We start from the raw sequence: 17,867 nt of genomic DNA, 5'->3' as shown, positions 1-17,867 counted from the left end.
AAAAAAAATATATATTAGGAATTAGGTTTGTGTGGTATTTCATTGAAAATAAAATTCATGCAGAAAAGAAGAGAGAGAGAGAGAAAAAATGCATTTCACGTGTTGCTTGCCTTCGTGTTGCTAGTTGGGAATTCTCTGTTTTACCCTCTGTCTGTCGTAGATTTTGCTTGATCGTGTCTGAATTTGTTCAATTTCCAGCTTGTTTCTGTATTAAAACATAGGTTTCGTTTTTTTTTTTTTTAAATCTTGTAGGTAGGAAGAAATCCTGGTTTTTGTCGGTGCTTTTACTTTGTTTGGCTAAACGGTCAGAATTCTTGCCTCTGTTTTAATCTTGTAGGGAACATTTTTTTTTTTTAATGTTTTGCATGTAATGAATGACAACAATTTCAACTTTTCAAAAATCACAAGTTTTGTTCTTTATTACGCAAAATCTGAAGCATTTATACCTCACTGAAAACTTTTCTCAATTTTTGGACCCTTTACTTTCTAATTGAAGCAACTCTACTTATTAGAGACTGTGAAAACAGAATTTTAGAGATTATAGGAGGAGATTACGGAGAAAATGATTGTTGGGAAATTATTCTCCGTTTATCTTTGATTGATATTTCTCATAGATGTTTGAACTCAGTCATCCAGTTTCATTTTCAGATGCTATGTGGCAAATGAACCTGAGATCGAGTGAAACAATGGAAGCTGGGCCATATCCTGAGCGTTCTGGAGAGCCAGATTGTTCTTATTATATAAGAACAGGCCTCTGTAGATTTGGGGCTACATGCCGATTTAATCACCCCCCTAATCGGAAGCTGGTATGAGCTGCAGTGTTCTTGGAACACAAACACTACTGTAATTTTACTACATTTTCAATTGGATTCTTAGCTTGAATCAATGAAGGCAATTGAACTGAGCACCTGAGTCTTTGCAGATTGTAATTTCTGGCTTATTTTTATAGAAATGTTATACAATTATTACGTAAATTTCTATTTGGTTGTATACAATTAGCATGAATAACTATATATGCTTAACTATACTTATGTACTAGATTTCAGTGGTTCTATTATCAAATAATGTTTCTGAATGTAGTCTGCTTCTAAAAGCTAATATACTGGTAAGTTCAAGCAAAATGCATTGAACTCCCCTATTAGGGAAGTATAGTCAACATCCTAGAGAAAGCTTTCTGACTTTTCTATTTTCCTTTGGGGTGTATTTGTTTGCTTTTCCCTTGTCAGTCTATCACACATCCACACACCTAGCTGTGCATGTGTTTCTTTGTCTGATTGAATGCAGACATATCCAATAATGAATGGTTGGATGTGGGAATGGGGGGATATTTTGATTTGACAATTGTTTTCCCATATGCATATATATATTGGTGAGAATGTAAATGGTGACCTGCATGGAGATGCACAATCGCAATGCATGTTTTGGCATGCTCATTTTCACTTAGCATTTTTTATATTTACATTTCCTTGTTATACAAAAAAATCACATAAGATTGATATTTTGAACTATGATCTGTTGAGTTCCAGGCAATTGCAGCAGCCAGGATGAAGGGGGAATTTCCAGAAAGAATAGGACAACCAGAATGCCAGGTATATTCGGTGTCAACTGTTTATTAGCTTGTTTTATGTAGACTTCATTTTTGAATTTACCATCTTCAAGAACTGTGTCACTTACTTTACCATGAGGAATTAATATCAGAAAACTGTGTTTGTTCCTTTCGTTATTGTAAAGGAAAAGGGAATTGATCTGAATCCTTCCGTTGTATCAGTGGGAATGATAGTTGTCTCAGTGGGAAACTACTATTTAGTATTCTTTAGTTCTCTCTTCATAAAAACTAGCTGTCTGGTAGATCTTATTCAGCGTAGTTATCACAATACTCATCATAATTGCAAAACTGAGGGACTGGGCCAAACGAGGTTGACTTTACTTTTTTGTTCAAAGTAACTTTCATCAGTTCACTTTACTCTGATGTGAATGTTTTGAAGCAATTCATCAGGTGTAGCCCCCATACCCTCCTCACATGTTTTTGACGTTTTGTAATCAACAGTAAATGAGGACATGAATTTTTTTTAAGGAAGCTTTTCATTTGTATTTGCTGTGTCAAAACCTGTATTTTGTTTTAAGGATTAGGATTCCATAAGCCCTTGAGTGATGCTATTTATCTCACATGGATAGTGATGCTATTTATCTCACATGGATATTTAACTTCTCTTTTGTATGGTTCTAAAGTCTTCCGATGTATGTCCATGAGCTTTCTTATACATTTGGTAAATAGAGCTGGTTTACCTAACATGTTCTGTTGTCCAAAATCCCCTGGTTTTCTAGTTTTTTGTGTTGTGTCTTGGAGAATTGTTTTGTCAAGTTTGGGATTTCGAAGTGTCTTTATAGGAAGCTTTATTCTTTGACTGTTTACAGTGTAATAGTTGTGTCAAATGACTCAATATGAATGTACATATTCTAGTTTATTTTTAAGCTTTCTCTCTTACAAATGTCCTGGCTGGGTCCTTGTCTGATTCTTGACCATTCTGCCACTTAGATCTTATCCCACCATGCAAGACTTTTTCGTGACATATTTTTCCTTAATAAATTATCTGGAAAGATATGGCTAGTTGAAGTTTTTTGTCTTTTGGAAGGTTTAAAAAGATTACGGGAATGCCTATCACCTACTAATTGCTGGACATGTCCTACGTGATATATGTTAGATGACATTAGACGGAAATTATAGAATTAGAAAGGTTGATGGCCTGAAAATGTATGCAAGTAAAGAAGATTAACTGTTACTCCTTTATGCTTTCACAATAGAGATAGACTAATTTCCAACAATCACAATGAAAGACCAAAAATTATGTTGATGACTGACTCAATATTTGTTAGTTCTTGTATAATTGCAAACCATGATCTTTTACTTACTGATAGTTATTAGGATTTACACGTTATTTCGAGTACTGAGTTGGTTAGGTAATTGAAAATTTATGATAAATCATTAATTCACTATTTTCTTTAGAATGAGTGATAGAAGATTGTGGTACAAGTTAAATTCAGCTTGTGGTGCTTGAAGTTCTAGTTCATAGATCTGATATGGTGATGTTGAACCAATCAAAATTTAGGACTATTATTCACTTATTTGATATATATTTTTTGATCACTTAGAATTTTTAGTTGTTCTTATCTAATCATTTGAGGACTTAGGTGTTAACTAGAAGTTCATTTCATTTTCTTACTAGTGGAGTTTAGTTGTTTTTGAGTTCGGGAAGTCCTATTCCTAATGGTTAAAGGGTGTTGTCTGGGTTTGTGGTGTTTTGTAAGAGACTAAGAGCTCTAATTTTATATGTTAGCTATCCTTGTTGATGATTCAGAATTGATGTCAAGATCTCTTTCTCTTCTCTCTACTACAATTCTTGTTGGTTTCTCTCCTTCCTCTTGTTTTGTGTCCTCTCTCCTCTCCTTCCTTTTGTCCACTATCTTGTTGTATGCCATCAGGGATTTTTTTACCCCTTTTTTTGGGTATCCTGTAAGTCATAGCAATTTCCTTTTCTTGTAATTTTTTGTTTGTCTAATTTTGTACTTCAATTGCTCTCCAGTACTACTTGAAGACAGGAACTTGCAAGTTTGGGGCCACGTGCAAGTTTCATCACCCTAGAGACAAGGCTGGGATTTCTGGAAGAGTATCTTTAAATATTTTGGGCTATCCACTCCAACCGGTATAGGCCTTTTACTTTTTTAACTCAATTAAATAATTGTATGTTTTTTGTTACTTGATGTATTTGATTGATCTACTATCACCATTTCTATTCACTTTTGTTGATGATTCTTTGAATAGAACTATTTGTAAAGGCACATAGAGGAATCTTGTGAAGGCTTTTCATGCTGGCATTTCTACTATTGCATTTCATTAGCAGTTTCCGAATATTTGTACTACTTTGGCATTTCATTAGCAGTTTCCAATTTTCCTATATGATCATTCAGATGGTTTCTTGAATATGTTTTCCCTGCCACAAATCTTCGAGAAAGTTTATAGTGAAGAATAACACATGCAATTTTTTTTTAACATGCATTCACTTATTGTCAAAGTCTCCCTTAATTTTATTTATCTGCTTGATGTGTCATTTGAAGATGGCATTTAGATCATTTAAGGTGTCCTCTGCATCTTTGGTTTTTGGATTCTGTGGTTGAAGAGGTCCTTGAACCATTGGATGAGTGGAAATATAAACTTCTCATTTAAGAAGTGACATTACACTCATTCAAACTTGTCGTTCTAGCATTGCTGCTTATTACTTGTCCTAAGAATTCCTATTGATCCAAGGATAGAGAAATCAATGACAGATTTCTGTGGTCAAATGTTAAGGTGCCAAAAGAGGTTATTGGTAAATTGGGGCACTACTAATAAGGAGTGGTCATTTTAGCTTTCAAGAATGTTTATTTGGTGAAGAAATGGTTATTGTCAATTCTTTCAAAACCACATTTCATTGGGCATGAGATGATTTGGAGTCAATATGTCCTCCAGCAGAATGGCTGGCTTCCAGGATTAGAAATAATAATATCATTCAAGCTCGATTATTATTTTTTTCCATCTTGAATAACTTGTAATGTGAAAGATGACCTCATATTTGATTCTGAAAGGTCTGTGGGCAGTATTTTTTTATCTTCAGCCATTCCATATGTTTATTGTCCCTACTCCTATTTACAGTGCTCTTGTTTTGGAGGATTTTAACCTTTGATTTTCACTGATATTAAATGTGAGGTTTTGGTCTTTGGATGGCTTGCAAATTAGTCAAAGTTCCTTTTTGCTCATCATGTTTGTTTCACGAGTCCTTGTCTTTAGCCAGTCAAATTTGGAAAGTTTGATATTCTCTATGATCAATGTACTTGGGCCAGAGGTATTTTTCTTAGGAGCTTTAGAGGAATTTCCAGCTGACATTTAGAGAGAATGGACTGGTGTTTTTTGATGGTGCCTTTTATTGTTGTGGAGAATCCCTTATAATCATAATGTATATCATTTTCTTTTCTTTATGAATAAAACTTATTCTAAACAAACAAACAATTATGATAACATTTTGACATTTTAGTCTAACATCTTCACGTTTGTTTGCTTTCTAGCTTCTTTTCTTTTCTTTTGTGTTCTTTTTTTTTCCACTTTTGTGGGCATAAAAGACTAGGAATCTCATTTTGACATTTTTATCCTGAAGAAATTAGGACACAGGCATTGCCATATAGACATTCAATAATTATCATGTAGCTTATAATTGTTGAGAAGCGCAAAATTTTGACTGAATTATCTAGATACAATTTTGACATAAATTATTGCAGTCCATTCAATAGGGCTGACAATGTGAAAACAAAAGTGAGAGGTAAATTGGAATCTAATTGCAAGACTAAAAAGAAATTAAGATGCAAAGAATCTATAAATTTATGGAGAAAAGCCAAAGAAATGTCTAGGAGAGCGTGTTGGACTCTTAGGTGTCAATTTTCTTTTAAGACTTCCAAATTTACTAAACTCCATGCTTCTTCCATTAGTTTATATTTTTGCACTATCTATGTCCAAGGGCTTTCTTGGAAATAAATGGGAGATATTTCATGTTGAAAACTGTTTGAGGGTTCCTTATGCGAACCTATAGATTGGAGTAGTGAATGCTCGTCGGGTCAAACACCTAGAAACTTGTCTGGTCTAACAGGTGTTTACTTAAGTGGGGCAACAGGTGAAATATATGATCGTTACCGCTTGTTAAGTACCGGTGACATCAATAATTTTTATATTGATATTTCCAAAGAGCATGATTACAAGAATCTTTGTCGTGTAATGAACAAGCTGCAGTGTCAGGCCTTTAAAATCAACTGTGATTGGTTGAAATATATTTTAGATAATGAGAATTCATTAGTTTCATATGGTTATCTCATGCCTCGAACTAAGATTAAAGATTTGGCTTGTTTTAAGTTTGTAGCATTCAAATCTGCAATGCTTCTTGTGGAATAAATAATGTCTTCGTTCATTTGTGGGATGTGTTTGCCTTGCAAATCTCCTGTCTCCCCTCTTCTGTATTGTGTGTTCTTCCTAGCATGAATTGTTTTTTTTCCCCTTCATTTCTCTTTTCTTTTATTTCCTGCAGAATGAGATTGAGTGTGCTTATTACTTAAGAACAGGACAGTGCAAGTTTGGTAGCACTTGTAAATTTCACCATCCTCAGCCAACTAATATGATGGTTCCACTGCGTGGCTCTCCTATCTACCCTACTGTCAGCTCTCCAACTACTCCTGGTCAACAATCCTATCCAGGAGGACTTGCAACAACCTGGTCAAGGGCATCTTTTATTACTAGCCCACGCTGGCAAGCTCCTTCAAGTTATACACCTTTGATTCTACCTCAGGGAGTCGTGTCAGTCCCTGGCTGGAATGCATACAGTGTAAGCTGCTCTTTATCTTTTGTCAGAGAATGCAATTAAGAACAGTTTTTGGGTTAAATTGGAGGCTATTGGGCTTAGACCACACAATGAGGCACCTCCCTTAATCTCTCAAATCCCGGGCATGGACTGGTTTTTATCCTAGGTCACTTGGTATGCTACCCAATGATTTTGCCAAGATGAAAATTTTGCCTCCCCTTTTAATATTATGGTAAATTCGGTCTCTTTTCTTGAAAAAGATTTCAATTTGATGCATAAAATTTTCCTTCTGTCCCCAAAGATTCTGAAACATATTTTAGCCCTCAAGGATGCAAAGTTTTTTCCTTAAAAAGATTATAGTTTCATCCCTAAGAAGGAAATTTTTGTTTGTTCCATCCCTTAAAGAGATATTTATTAACACTTTTAAGTGCTTTCTTCTACTACCCAACAACAACAACAAAGCCTCAATCCCAAACTAGTCGGTGTTGGCTTTATGTATCCTTCTGCTCCCTTTCTCTTGATCATAAACCAAATCCACCTCAATATTAAATGAAATTTCTTTGCCCCTCCAAGTCTTAAATCTTGGGTCCACAGTTGTTTCCGCTAACAAATATTGCTGACTTCATTAGCTCATGTCTTTTGCATATGTGAAAAAGGTCCTTCAATCACGGTACTTAAGTTTTTTTATGTTGCTCTGGTTGCACATTGATTTCTTTTTGGGACTTAATTTTCTTTTCCTCTTCTTTTCATACATTAAATTTATTCAACTCTTTGTACAAGTTGCTAGTTGTATATAAATAGTGACTAGAAGCTTTACTTCCAATTACGATTGGAATAATGTTTTGGTAGCCTTATACAGATATTTTCTTCGTTCTGCTGAAAATTCTGGTAATTTTATTCTGGGTCAAAATGCCATTCAACCTTTTGGCATGTAAGAATCGGCTGCCCAGTAGTTTGCACTAGGGATGAGTCTGGAGCTGAAGCTTAGTCAAAGTTGATTGGAGTTGGCTGGTGATGATGGTTGCATGGCTACTCATTGTGGTGATGGAGTGACTCTGCTTATTTGGGGTAAAAGGTGCTGGTGTTTGTTTTGGGTAATGATGATCTTGGACTTGGAGGTGGGTGTTTTTGGTAATTTTAATGATAGATGTTATGACAGAGTTGATGAAAACAATAGGAAAGTTGATTGAGTGAAATTTCAATATTTCATGTGCACATAGGTGGTGCTTAGGTCATTCATAAGAGCACCATGCCCCCAAGCTCACTGTAGTCCCCGCAAGTTATATTATTCACACCCTGTAATATTCTAATTTGCCCCCTCCTAAAATTTTAGTTTTTGCCTAATGTCCTAATATATCTAATTCCTCTGACCACCAACAATTTCCCAACAATTTTTACTCATGCACCAGCATTGCTTGTGCAATTAATTTGTGTTATTTTAGAGGTGTTTAGTGGTTTGTAGCCGAACAGGGGCACAATTTTTCTGCTTCAAGAGGAAATCTTGCATTTTAATGCATGATATAGTCCAATTTTGGGATTACAAATTGCAAGGAAGTTTCTAATAAATGCAGCCATAGCTGTGAATGTATGAAAGTGTCAAGATTTCCAAAGAACAAAATAAAATGGCAAAGTTAATGTTTCCAAACAAGTGTGACCAATCTTTTAGCTAATGCATTTGAACTAAGCTTCCTCTGAAAATTTTGGCACCTGTGTGTGGAGTTGAAACAAGGCCTGGAAATACACCATCCATCCTGGTCTCTAAGGTTGGTTGTGTTCAATAAGTACATTTCCAGATGTTTCTAATTTTATTTTGGGCTGTGCTCCAACGAATTGATTGGTGGTAGGCCCTGACATCTGCATTTATGGCTGCATCAAAGGCATAATGAATTTTTCTCAATGCTTTTTTGTTTTGCAGTTGTTATGTAAGCTTTCTGCATGCATTAGTTGAGTATCAAGAAATGTGACTTGCTTGTTGGTCAATTTTCCAGGGTCAGCTTGGGTCGGTGTCATCTCCAGAGAATCAACAACAAACAGGAAACAGCCAGATATATGGAACCTCACGCCACAGTGAATCAGTTAATGCAGGATCTCAAGGGACATTTTCCCCATACCGTTCTGGCTCTGCCCCTTTGGGATATTATGCCTTGCAAAGAGAGAGTGTTTTTCCTGAGAGACCTGGTCAGCCTGAATGCCAGTTTTACATGAAGACTGGAGACTGTAAGTTTGGTGCAGTTTGTAGATTCCATCATCCAAGGGAGAGACTAATTCCTGCTCCAGACTGTGTCTTGAGTCCAATTGGGCTGCCTTTACGTCCAGTGAGTTCATTTTTCATCATCCCTTTTTTCGTACCATCTAATTATCCCCATTTAGTTTATGTGAAGTGCTTTTACCAAAACCTGAGCTTAGGAGGAGGAAAAACTGAGCTTCAAAATCGTGGGAGTCACACTTAAGAGAGATTGTGTTTCAATTGCAAAACAAAATTGCTTCCTAGAAGAAAGACTTAGATTCCTATATAAGAAAAATAATAGTAATCCTATTTAGAATAGAAAAACCTTAATAGAGCTAATTACCTTAGCACTAATAAATATTAAATAGAAAACAAAACCTAGAGCTATAACATTACAAATTTTCCTGCAAACCTGGAAATTACCAAAATACCTTTGAATTCTATAATTTAAATAAAAACATTTTAATTTATTTTTCTGTTGCATGCATCTTAAAAAGCAAATGGTAACAAATCAAATTCTTTTATCAAAATGGAGTTTTAATTCCCACTCAATATGTAAACAATATGATTGAAATCGCACTTTTGCTCACCCTACAAATAGGGTCTCCAATAAAAAGACCAAAAAAATCTAGGACAATATGGTGAGGTAGTGACGCACTCTAGGTGCTGTCAAGAGAAATGAAGTGTCAAAAATAAGCTGAGCACATCTGAAAAAAACAAGAAAGAATGAAAGGAAAACATAAAACACCTTATTAGATCAATTTCCCCCCCACAAATCAGTGACAAAAGTGAAACTTTTTCTTTGTAGTGGTTGGAGTCGACAAAATTGAAAGTCTTAAAAAGCACCTAAGACGAGGTTGAATTAGAAGCTTAATTGAAGTGTCGGTATCTTAAATTTTTTTATTCTTTAACACTTGAAAATGATGAAACAAAGATTCAATATGAGAGTGCACAAAGTAAAAGAGATAGAGAAGATTAGGAGAGATTAAATTTATAGTGGTTCAGCCAATCTTTCCTACTCCACTTTTTAAATCACTGTTCAAGTATTCACTAACAATTTAAGGTATTCTTACGGGTGAGATCTTACCGATACACTAATCTTTTTCATGGGTTCAAGAATAAAAAACCCTTCACTCTCAATCTTTTTCAAGGATCAAGATCTTAACTTTTCAATAGCTCAGAAGCGAAGTTTTCCAGGTGATTCAAGTGTCATTTATGCTTTCACAATGAATAATCTCTCCCAAATATTTGTCACACCTCACAATAAAAAGAGGATTACAATGAATTAAAGTCAAGTTCTATAAAAAGTAATCTAGCTTAAGAATGTAAAAGAGATGATTGTTGCAAATAAATTTCAAAGCTTTAAAAGGATTATGGAAGTGATGAAAGTTTTCTAGATTAAAGAGTTGGCTAGCATTAAACATATATTCACAAGTAGTATTTATAGGCAAAAATGGTATTCTTAGTCATTACTCACAAATCAAAATTTGGAGTTCAACATTTTGAATTTTTAAGGTATCCATCTTTGTAAAAATGGCCAGGTAACATTTTGAATAGAAGGGTTTTTCTTTTTAATGAACCAAGTACAAAGAAAGTAGTTAAAGACAGAGAGTGCTATTTGGAAATCAATTTATTGACTTGATTCGAAATGGCATGTACAAGGTTCCTATTTAAAAGAGAATACAAGGCATGAAATCAAGAACCAAATCAAATCATATATTCTTAGTAGAAGTGATCTTTAATTTATAGGAGTTGATTAATACTAACTCCATTTCCTAATTTATAGACAACCTAATATAGAATCTTCTATTTTATAATGCCCTTCCTCAAGCCGACTTTAAGACATCTTCCATTGCTAGCTTGTCGATCAAGTAGTCAAATTGAATCCTGTGAAGCCCTATTTGTAAGTACATCAACAACTTACTCGGTAGTTGGAACATATAGCATGCAGATCATTCTACTATCAATTTTTTCTTTGATAAAGTGTTTATTAACTTACATGTGCTTTGTTCTATCATGAAGAAATAGATTATAAGCAATTGAGATGACTAACTTATTGTCGTAACATACCTTTATGGGTGATGAGTTAAGAATTTTCAAGTCTTCTAACAACCTTTTAATCCACACAACTTAACACAATTGCTCTAAACTCAGCATATGCACAACTCCTTGCCACAACATTTTGTTTTTTGCTTCTCCAAGTCACTAAATTCCCTCTAACATAGGTATGATAACCAGAAGTTCATCATCTATCAGTTTTACTTCCAGTCCAATTTGTATTGGAGTAGACTTTAACATGTAAGTGTCCATGTTTCTTAAACAACAAACCTCTTCCAGGAGTCCCTTTACTTCAAAATTCTATTAACAACATCATCAAAGTGTTCCATTCCAGGTGAATGTATGAATTGGCTGACCATACTTGCTACAAAGGCTATATCTACGCGTGTTGGGCCAAATAAATTAATTTGCCTACGAGTTGTTGGTATTGCTCTCGATTCACCTCATCTTCAGTTTTGGCAGGTTAGAGCTTCAAGTTGGCTTCTATTGGTGTTTCAATTGATTTGCATCCCAGCAACCTTGTTTCATAAAGTAATTCAAATAGATATTTTCGCCGGGTGACAAATCTAATTTCCTTAGAATTAGCAAATTCCATTACATGAAAATATTTTGAAGCACCTAAAACCTCGACCTTAACGAGTTTTTTTAATCTTTTCAGCTTGACACTGTCATCACCTGTCAAGATTATGTCATCTACATAAACAAACAAGATAGCAATTTTCTTTTAAATATTGAGTCCAGCTAGGATCTTGTAAATCCAAAAGTCCTTTGTTTTCTTGTACTAGTTGCAGCCCTCCTTAGATTTATTCATAATCATTGAACAAATCAAAGGTCTTGCCACAATCATTTTAGTGTGTTAATACTTTGTGACATTGATTTCTCCGTGCCAGATCTCACCAAGATTCAAAGTCAAGCCATAGACTTAAGATTGATTACCCATATTAGAATATGTTAGGTTCACATTACCATAAAGTTTCTTTGCTGTTGAACAACTCGTATAGTTGGAGCTGATGCCTTTGTCTATGGTGTTCATTATCCATGTCATAATCATGGAGTTTTCAGCATCCTTGGTAGCATACACTAGGTCCTCCCTTGTTGATTCTTTTTTCTTGCTAATAAGATAACTTATTTTTCCTTGCCCTCGAATATACATGCGTACAGATTGAGACCAATGCAAGAATTTGTCGCCATTAAGGTGGATGATGGTGATCTAGACTATGGGTGTGTATGAGATAGTGCTAGTGGTTCTTTGTTAAAGTACTTTTTGCTTGGAAATACATCAAAATAATATTTTTTTATTTTTAAAAAATTTATTTTTGATATCAGCTCATTTTGATTCAAATACATGAAAATAATTTTTTTTTGGGTTTTCTTCCAAAATAAAGCTCATATGGAGTTTTATGTAAAATAGATCGAAGGAAAACTTGGTTTGAAACATAACAAGAAGTGTTTCTTGTTCTCACCCAAAAATATTGAGTCTAACTATACTTATTTAGCATAGTCCTCCTCATTTCTTGAAGATAACGATTTTTTCTTTCAACATCTCCATTTTGTTGTAGAACTCTAAGACTAGAAAATTCATGTTTAAATCTATTTTCTACATAAAGATTTTTAAAGGAAAGATTGTCAAATTCTCCATCATGATCTTCTAATTTTGAAAATTAAACAACCTAACACTCTTGGAAAATTTTGAGATTGTTTGAATTGCCTTATCTTTGTGAGTAAGAAATAAATTTGTTTGGATTGCCTTATCTTTGTGAGTAAGAAATAAAACTCATGTAAATCTAGTATAATTAATAATAACAAATACAAAATTTTTACCAAGAAGACTAGAAACATGAAGAGGATCGAATAATTCCAAAATTTCTTTGACAAATGCCAGGCAAGTCTAATAATTCACTAAAACACTAAACATCATTATCAATTTTATGTAAAGATTCAAATGTTACTTTATTACATTTATCACATAATTGACTAATACTAAGTAAATTATAATTTAAACCATCAACAAGTAAACCATGCTTAATAATAGGGGAATTATCAACATTACTGATACCTTTTACCTTCCTTTTGGTATCATCTTCGAATGTGACATGTTTGACAATCTTTTTTTTGAAGGAAGAGAATTTGGATTTGTTACTGTTATTTGTCTTGAACATCCACTATCCAAATACTATTTAGCCTTATTTTTCTACAAGGAAAAATTCCAACTTATTGGTTTTGTTATCCATAAACTCTTAGGTTCATTTGGATTAGTAAATGTGCATTTTGACATCCAAACGTATTTGAATTTAGTCAAAATATTGTTGTGTATGTTCATGAAATTCATTTTGGCCACAAGAAAGACATAAGCTTGAAGATGTTGAATCCTTAACAAAGAAATTTGAGTGAAGCTTTTAGTTTTTCATTTGATTATATGTCAAGCCATTTTTTTTCAAATACACATATTTGACTGCCTAAAAGTCAATCTAGGTTCTTATTTTCTTATGTGAATTTAGTTAAAGTAGAATTTAAATAACTAACTTGAGCTTTCAAGATTTCATTTTCTTTTACTAAGTTCATATAGGAAATAAATGAATTAGTTGCATCTTTTAAGATTCGTCACCAATTTTAGCGCTATAGATTTCTTCCACTATAGGTTGAGTTATCATCCATGTTATCCCAAGTAGTTGCCTTCATTGCCTCTTTTGTGTCAAACTTTACTTTATTTTTAACAATAATACAATCATGCTTCACATGACTCGGTTTCTTACATTCATAGCATATAATAACATCTCTCTTGCTTGATTTTCCCTTATCACCCTTTTCTCCTAAAATTTCATCTGTTGCTATACTTATTCATCCTTAAAAACTTCATGAATCTTTTAGTAATCAAGGTTAGGTCATCATCTTCTTCACTACCATTTCCATTTCTTTTCTCAAGATTAGTCAACGATTTTAGCACTAAAGATTTTTTTTAGTTCCACTATTTTCAATCTCAAGCTCCTTCCTTGATCTTTGCTTAGTGATTAACGATCCAATAAACTCATCAAAGTCACTTGCTTTAAGATTCTTAGCCTCTTCTATGGTTGTAAATTTAGGTTCCCTAACTCTAGGTAAAGACATCGAGATTTTACTGGCCATTTTCTCATTGATGATTTGTTAACCTAAGCTAACTAGTTCACTAACAAAGGTAATGAACCTAGTGTGCATTTCACAAATGCTTTCTTTTAGTTCCATTCTAAAAAGTTTATATTCTCTAGAGAGGCTAATAAATCTGACTTGTTCTTTCAAGGGTGACTTCTAAAAGTTTTTAAATTTCATAAGTTGTTTTATAATTTCTTACCCTAGTGAAATCCACATGATTAAACACCAAAAAAAAAAAAAATGTTCATAGCATTAACATTGTAACCATGTCTTTTTTTTCTTTTTTCTTTTTTTTTATAATCCCATTCACTTGTGGGTTTTGGACTAACTTTTCCATCCAAATTTATCTTAGCATGTCCAGTATATCCACTCTCAACATCTAATAATGTAATTTAATATCTATTGACTCAAGAAAAGATTGCATTTTATCCAATATGCATACTTATAACCTTCAAAGAAAGAAGCCCATATCTATTGACTCAAGAAAAGATTGCATTTTATCCCAATATGCGTACTTATAACCTTCAAAGAAAGAAGCCCTAGTTAATCATTGACTCTTTAGTGCCATGATATTTTCTCCTAGGTGATTAAATTCTTAATAAGGTGTCCTTCCTCTGCTTGTTTTTTGGTTTTTTTTTTTTTTTTATTTTTGGGGGGGGGGGGGTTGGGTAAAAAACTTAATTGAAGATTTGATATCTTAAAAAATTAGATCCTTAAACACTTCAAAACGCCAAAACAAAGATTCAATGTAAGAGTGCACAAAGTAAAGGAGATAAAGGTTAGGAGAGACCAAATTTATAATTGTTCGGTCAATCTTATTTACTTCACTTGTTGAACAACCATTCAAGTATTCACTGAAAACTCATGGTCTTCTTGCAATTTAGACCTCATTATTTTTTTTTCACGGGTTTTTCTATTTTTTTTTTCACGGGTTTAAGACTAGAAAAACCCTTCACTCAATTTTCAAAGTGGTTCAAGTGTCCCTTATATTTACATAATGAATAATTTCTCACAGATTTGTCACACATCACAATAAAAAAGAAAATTACAATGAATTAAAGTCAAGTCTCTATAAAAGGTGATCTAGCTAAAGAATGTGAAAGAGATGATTGATGCAAATAAAGTTCAAAGCTTTAAAAGAATTATGGAAGTGATGAAAGCTTTTTAGGTTAAAGAGTTGGTTATCATCAAGTGTATATTCACATGAAGTGAACAAGTAGTATTTATAGACAAAAATGAAATTCTTAGTCGTTATTCACAAACCAAAAATTAGAGTTCAACATTTTATGAAGGTATTCCATCATTGTAGAAACAACTAGGTAGCTTTTTGTTGGAAAAAAAGAGTTGTTTATGATAAGATTTTTAAGTATTAAAACAAGTTAAGTATTAAGTTCAAGATAAGTTCACTCTTTGTTTTGAGTTTTGAGTGTAAAATAAATTATACTCAACTCATCTAAAGTACTACTTAACCACTTAGCTGGAAATGGATGAAAAAATTTTAGTGTGATCAAAATAGAAGAAATTATTTGATTAAGTTTATGCTTTTCATTTAAAAAGAATGAATTTGATAATAGTGCTGAAATATATAATAAAAGATTTTCTCATGAAGTATTTTTCAATATGCTTCGGCAATAAAAATTCTTTTGGATAAAAATTATTTTTGTAATGTCAAATTAAATCCTATAAAGACTTGATTATGTAAAATTAAACTTACATATTTTCAAGTCAAGTTTACATCAAATTGAATTCATTTTGCTTTAATTTGATATAGTAGAAAAATTCAAACCTTGATACTTGTATCAAATTTACTAAATTGCTATTATCATTTGGGCTACTAGCTCAGGACTAGGACTGTTTTGTATTAAGAGGTGTAATGCTTTGATTAGTTAGCAGTTAACAAATGTAGAAGTGCAAGAATTACATAATTTGGAGGTGGCTTCCACTGACGAGGAAGCTTTGAAATTGAACAATAATATGGCGACAAGCTGTCAGTGGAAGCTTTGAAATTGAACAATAATATGGCGACAAGCAGCATAAGATTAGACCATAATATGGTAATAACCAGAAAACAATAAAAGGGATGTGCATGGATTATTCATGATTGAGATTCGTGCAGGCCTTGTGAACTATCCTCAATCTGAAACCATGAATCTAATTTTCCATAGGAACTCATAATCAGGAACTGATTTTATGATCCTACTACAAATCTTATTTGTCTATAATAAAAATAATTGTTATGGGTGTCAGTGCTGATATTAAAAAATAACACAGTAATTTCTTATGTACACTGAAGGAACTATTAAGTGCATAATTTAAAGTAGCCTCTGATTCTTGCAAAAAGGAACAGAGAATTTTTTCCCCCTTTGTTTGGTCAAGAACTACGAAAAGCTACAAATCTCAACTAGTGATTGGATTTGATTGATTGGTAAGAATTGTAACCCAACTTAACTTTGGTTGAAAATCTATTAATATAGTCATAATTCTGAAATAGAAATAAAAATTAAAGAGTCGATTATTTTTTCAAGAAAGAATGAGATTAGTCTAATAGCGGTAATTTAAGCCTTCATTTTAGGATTTAATTCAATTAGGAACTGACAGAGAGAGACTTTGGAATTTTGGGTATTTTCAGGGTTGAGGACCAGTCTTTATTTGAGAGTGCTTTCTTTAATTAATTCTCGTTTCTATGTGAAAAGAAATGTATACATGGGTCGCTGCAAATCCTTATTAATTAGTTACCAAGGAATCTTTAATATTGACAAATCATATCAAACAAAAATAACTCTTTTTTCTTTTTATATATATATATATAAAATAAATAAATTAAGTTCTCCACCTCACATTTATTTTAACTTTTGTTTATACATGCACCACAAAGAATGAGATTAGTCTAATAGCCATGCACCACAAACATGCTTGTAAGAGATCTGTGCTTCGATTCTGATTTTTTACTTTATAATTCTTGTGGAAGCTGATGTTTTTGTTCATGACAGGGAGAACCTCTATGCATCTTCTACTCTCGTTACGGCATCTGCAAGTTTGGTCCAAGTTGCAAGTTTGACCACCCCATGGGGATTTTCACATACAATCTCACAGCATCATCTTCAGCTGATGCCCCAGTTCGACGGTTATTGGGGTCGTCATCAGGATCCGCCGGATTGACGTTGTCATCAGAAGGGCTTGTTGAAGCAGGCCCGACAAAGCCAAGGCGACTTTCACTATCGGAGCCTAGACAAATGCCCCCGGGTGATGATAATATTGACACGGGCGGGTGAATGACGCCGGTGCCCCAAGATATCGTCCAGTTACTTTTTACAATCTTATGGACGATTAAAAAAAGAAGAAGCCTTTTCTGTAAATTCATTTCCCATTGCTGGAGATGTACAGGGTTTATGCCAAGTTGCTAATGCAATTCAGCTGAGGGACTTTAGACTCCGAACTTCATATTTGCCGCGTTGTATAAAAATATGTAAAATATTGTCACATCTGGTCAATCCAATGTGAACATCTCGTCTCTCAGAATTCCCAATTTCTGATTCTTTGTTGTTCAGTTTGTTATATAAAGCATTTCTTTTGCAATTGCATTTTTCAATGTGGTTTAGTCACAAGGGGTTTTTTTCTTTTTTTTTTTGCCCTAATAATGTGAAAGTTTGCCACCGATTCAAGAACGTTTATGGGACCTCTCTGACAAACAAAGGGCATGCTATTTTATTTTTTGAAAATTTGCATGTTAGAAAAGAAATTTTATATCAGCAGTGAAATAATTAAAGAGAATTGAAAGTATACATTTTTTGAATAATTGTTTTTTAATTGGGATAATTGTAATTTTTTTTTTCGATCTAAATTTTATCTTTTTATATATATTTATAAATTATATTTTACAGCTGTTAGTTTATAAATTCAATAATAATTTATATCCTAAACAATGTATTTTGTTAGAGAAGAAGTAAATTCAGATCAAAGGAGGGTTTTTGTAATTCTTTCTTTTTAATTTAATGCCTAAACTGCAACGAACTCTGAGGATATGAAAATTGGAGACTACGAGCAAGCAATTAATATGATTTCAATATTTTCAACATACTCCA

The 17,867-nt window shown here is 33.2% G+C and overlaps 1 protein-coding gene across 1 annotated transcript; it reads left to right on the top strand.

The window, feature by feature from the left end:
- Positions 1–281: 281 nt before the first annotated feature.
- On the top strand, positions 282–17,374 carry LOC105119059 (zinc finger CCCH domain-containing protein ZFN-like). The gene is made up of 7 exons (XM_011017157.1): positions 282–304; positions 649–806; positions 1,527–1,589; positions 3,582–3,701; positions 6,105–6,398; positions 8,363–8,689; positions 16,776–17,374. The coding sequence occupies exons 2-7, from the start codon at positions 654–656 to the stop codon at positions 17,055–17,057; spliced, it is 1,239 nt and encodes a 412-aa protein (XP_011015459.1). The 5' UTR covers positions 282–304; positions 649–653; the 3' UTR covers positions 17,058–17,374.
- The last annotated feature ends 493 nt before the right edge of the window (positions 17,375–17,867 follow it).

The sequence above is a fragment of the Populus euphratica genome, unplaced genomic scaffold (assembly GCF_000495115.2).
Source record: "Populus euphratica unplaced genomic scaffold, PopEup_1.0 scaffold2481.1, whole genome shotgun sequence".
Taxonomy (NCBI): domain Eukaryota; kingdom Viridiplantae; phylum Streptophyta; class Magnoliopsida; order Malpighiales; family Salicaceae; genus Populus; species Populus euphratica.
The sequence above is the reverse complement of the archived record's forward strand: the minus strand, read 5'-3'. Positions and strand labels throughout refer to the sequence as shown.

What these genes read in the sequence shown, in the direction of transcription:
- LOC105119059 (XM_011017157.1), top strand. Translation starts at nt 654, where the DNA reads ATGTGGCAAATGAACCTGAGATCGAGTGAAACAATGGAAGCTGGGCCA. An exon ending in TAGGACAACCAGAATGCCAG is followed by an intron (nt 1,590 to 3,581) that starts GTATATTCGGTG and finishes ATTGCTCTCCAG; the next exon opens with TACTACTTGAAGACAGGAAC. An exon ending in TGGGCTATCCACTCCAACCG is followed by an intron (nt 3,702 to 6,104) that starts GTATAGGCCTTT and finishes TATTTCCTGCAG; the next exon opens with AATGAGATTGAGTGTGCTTA.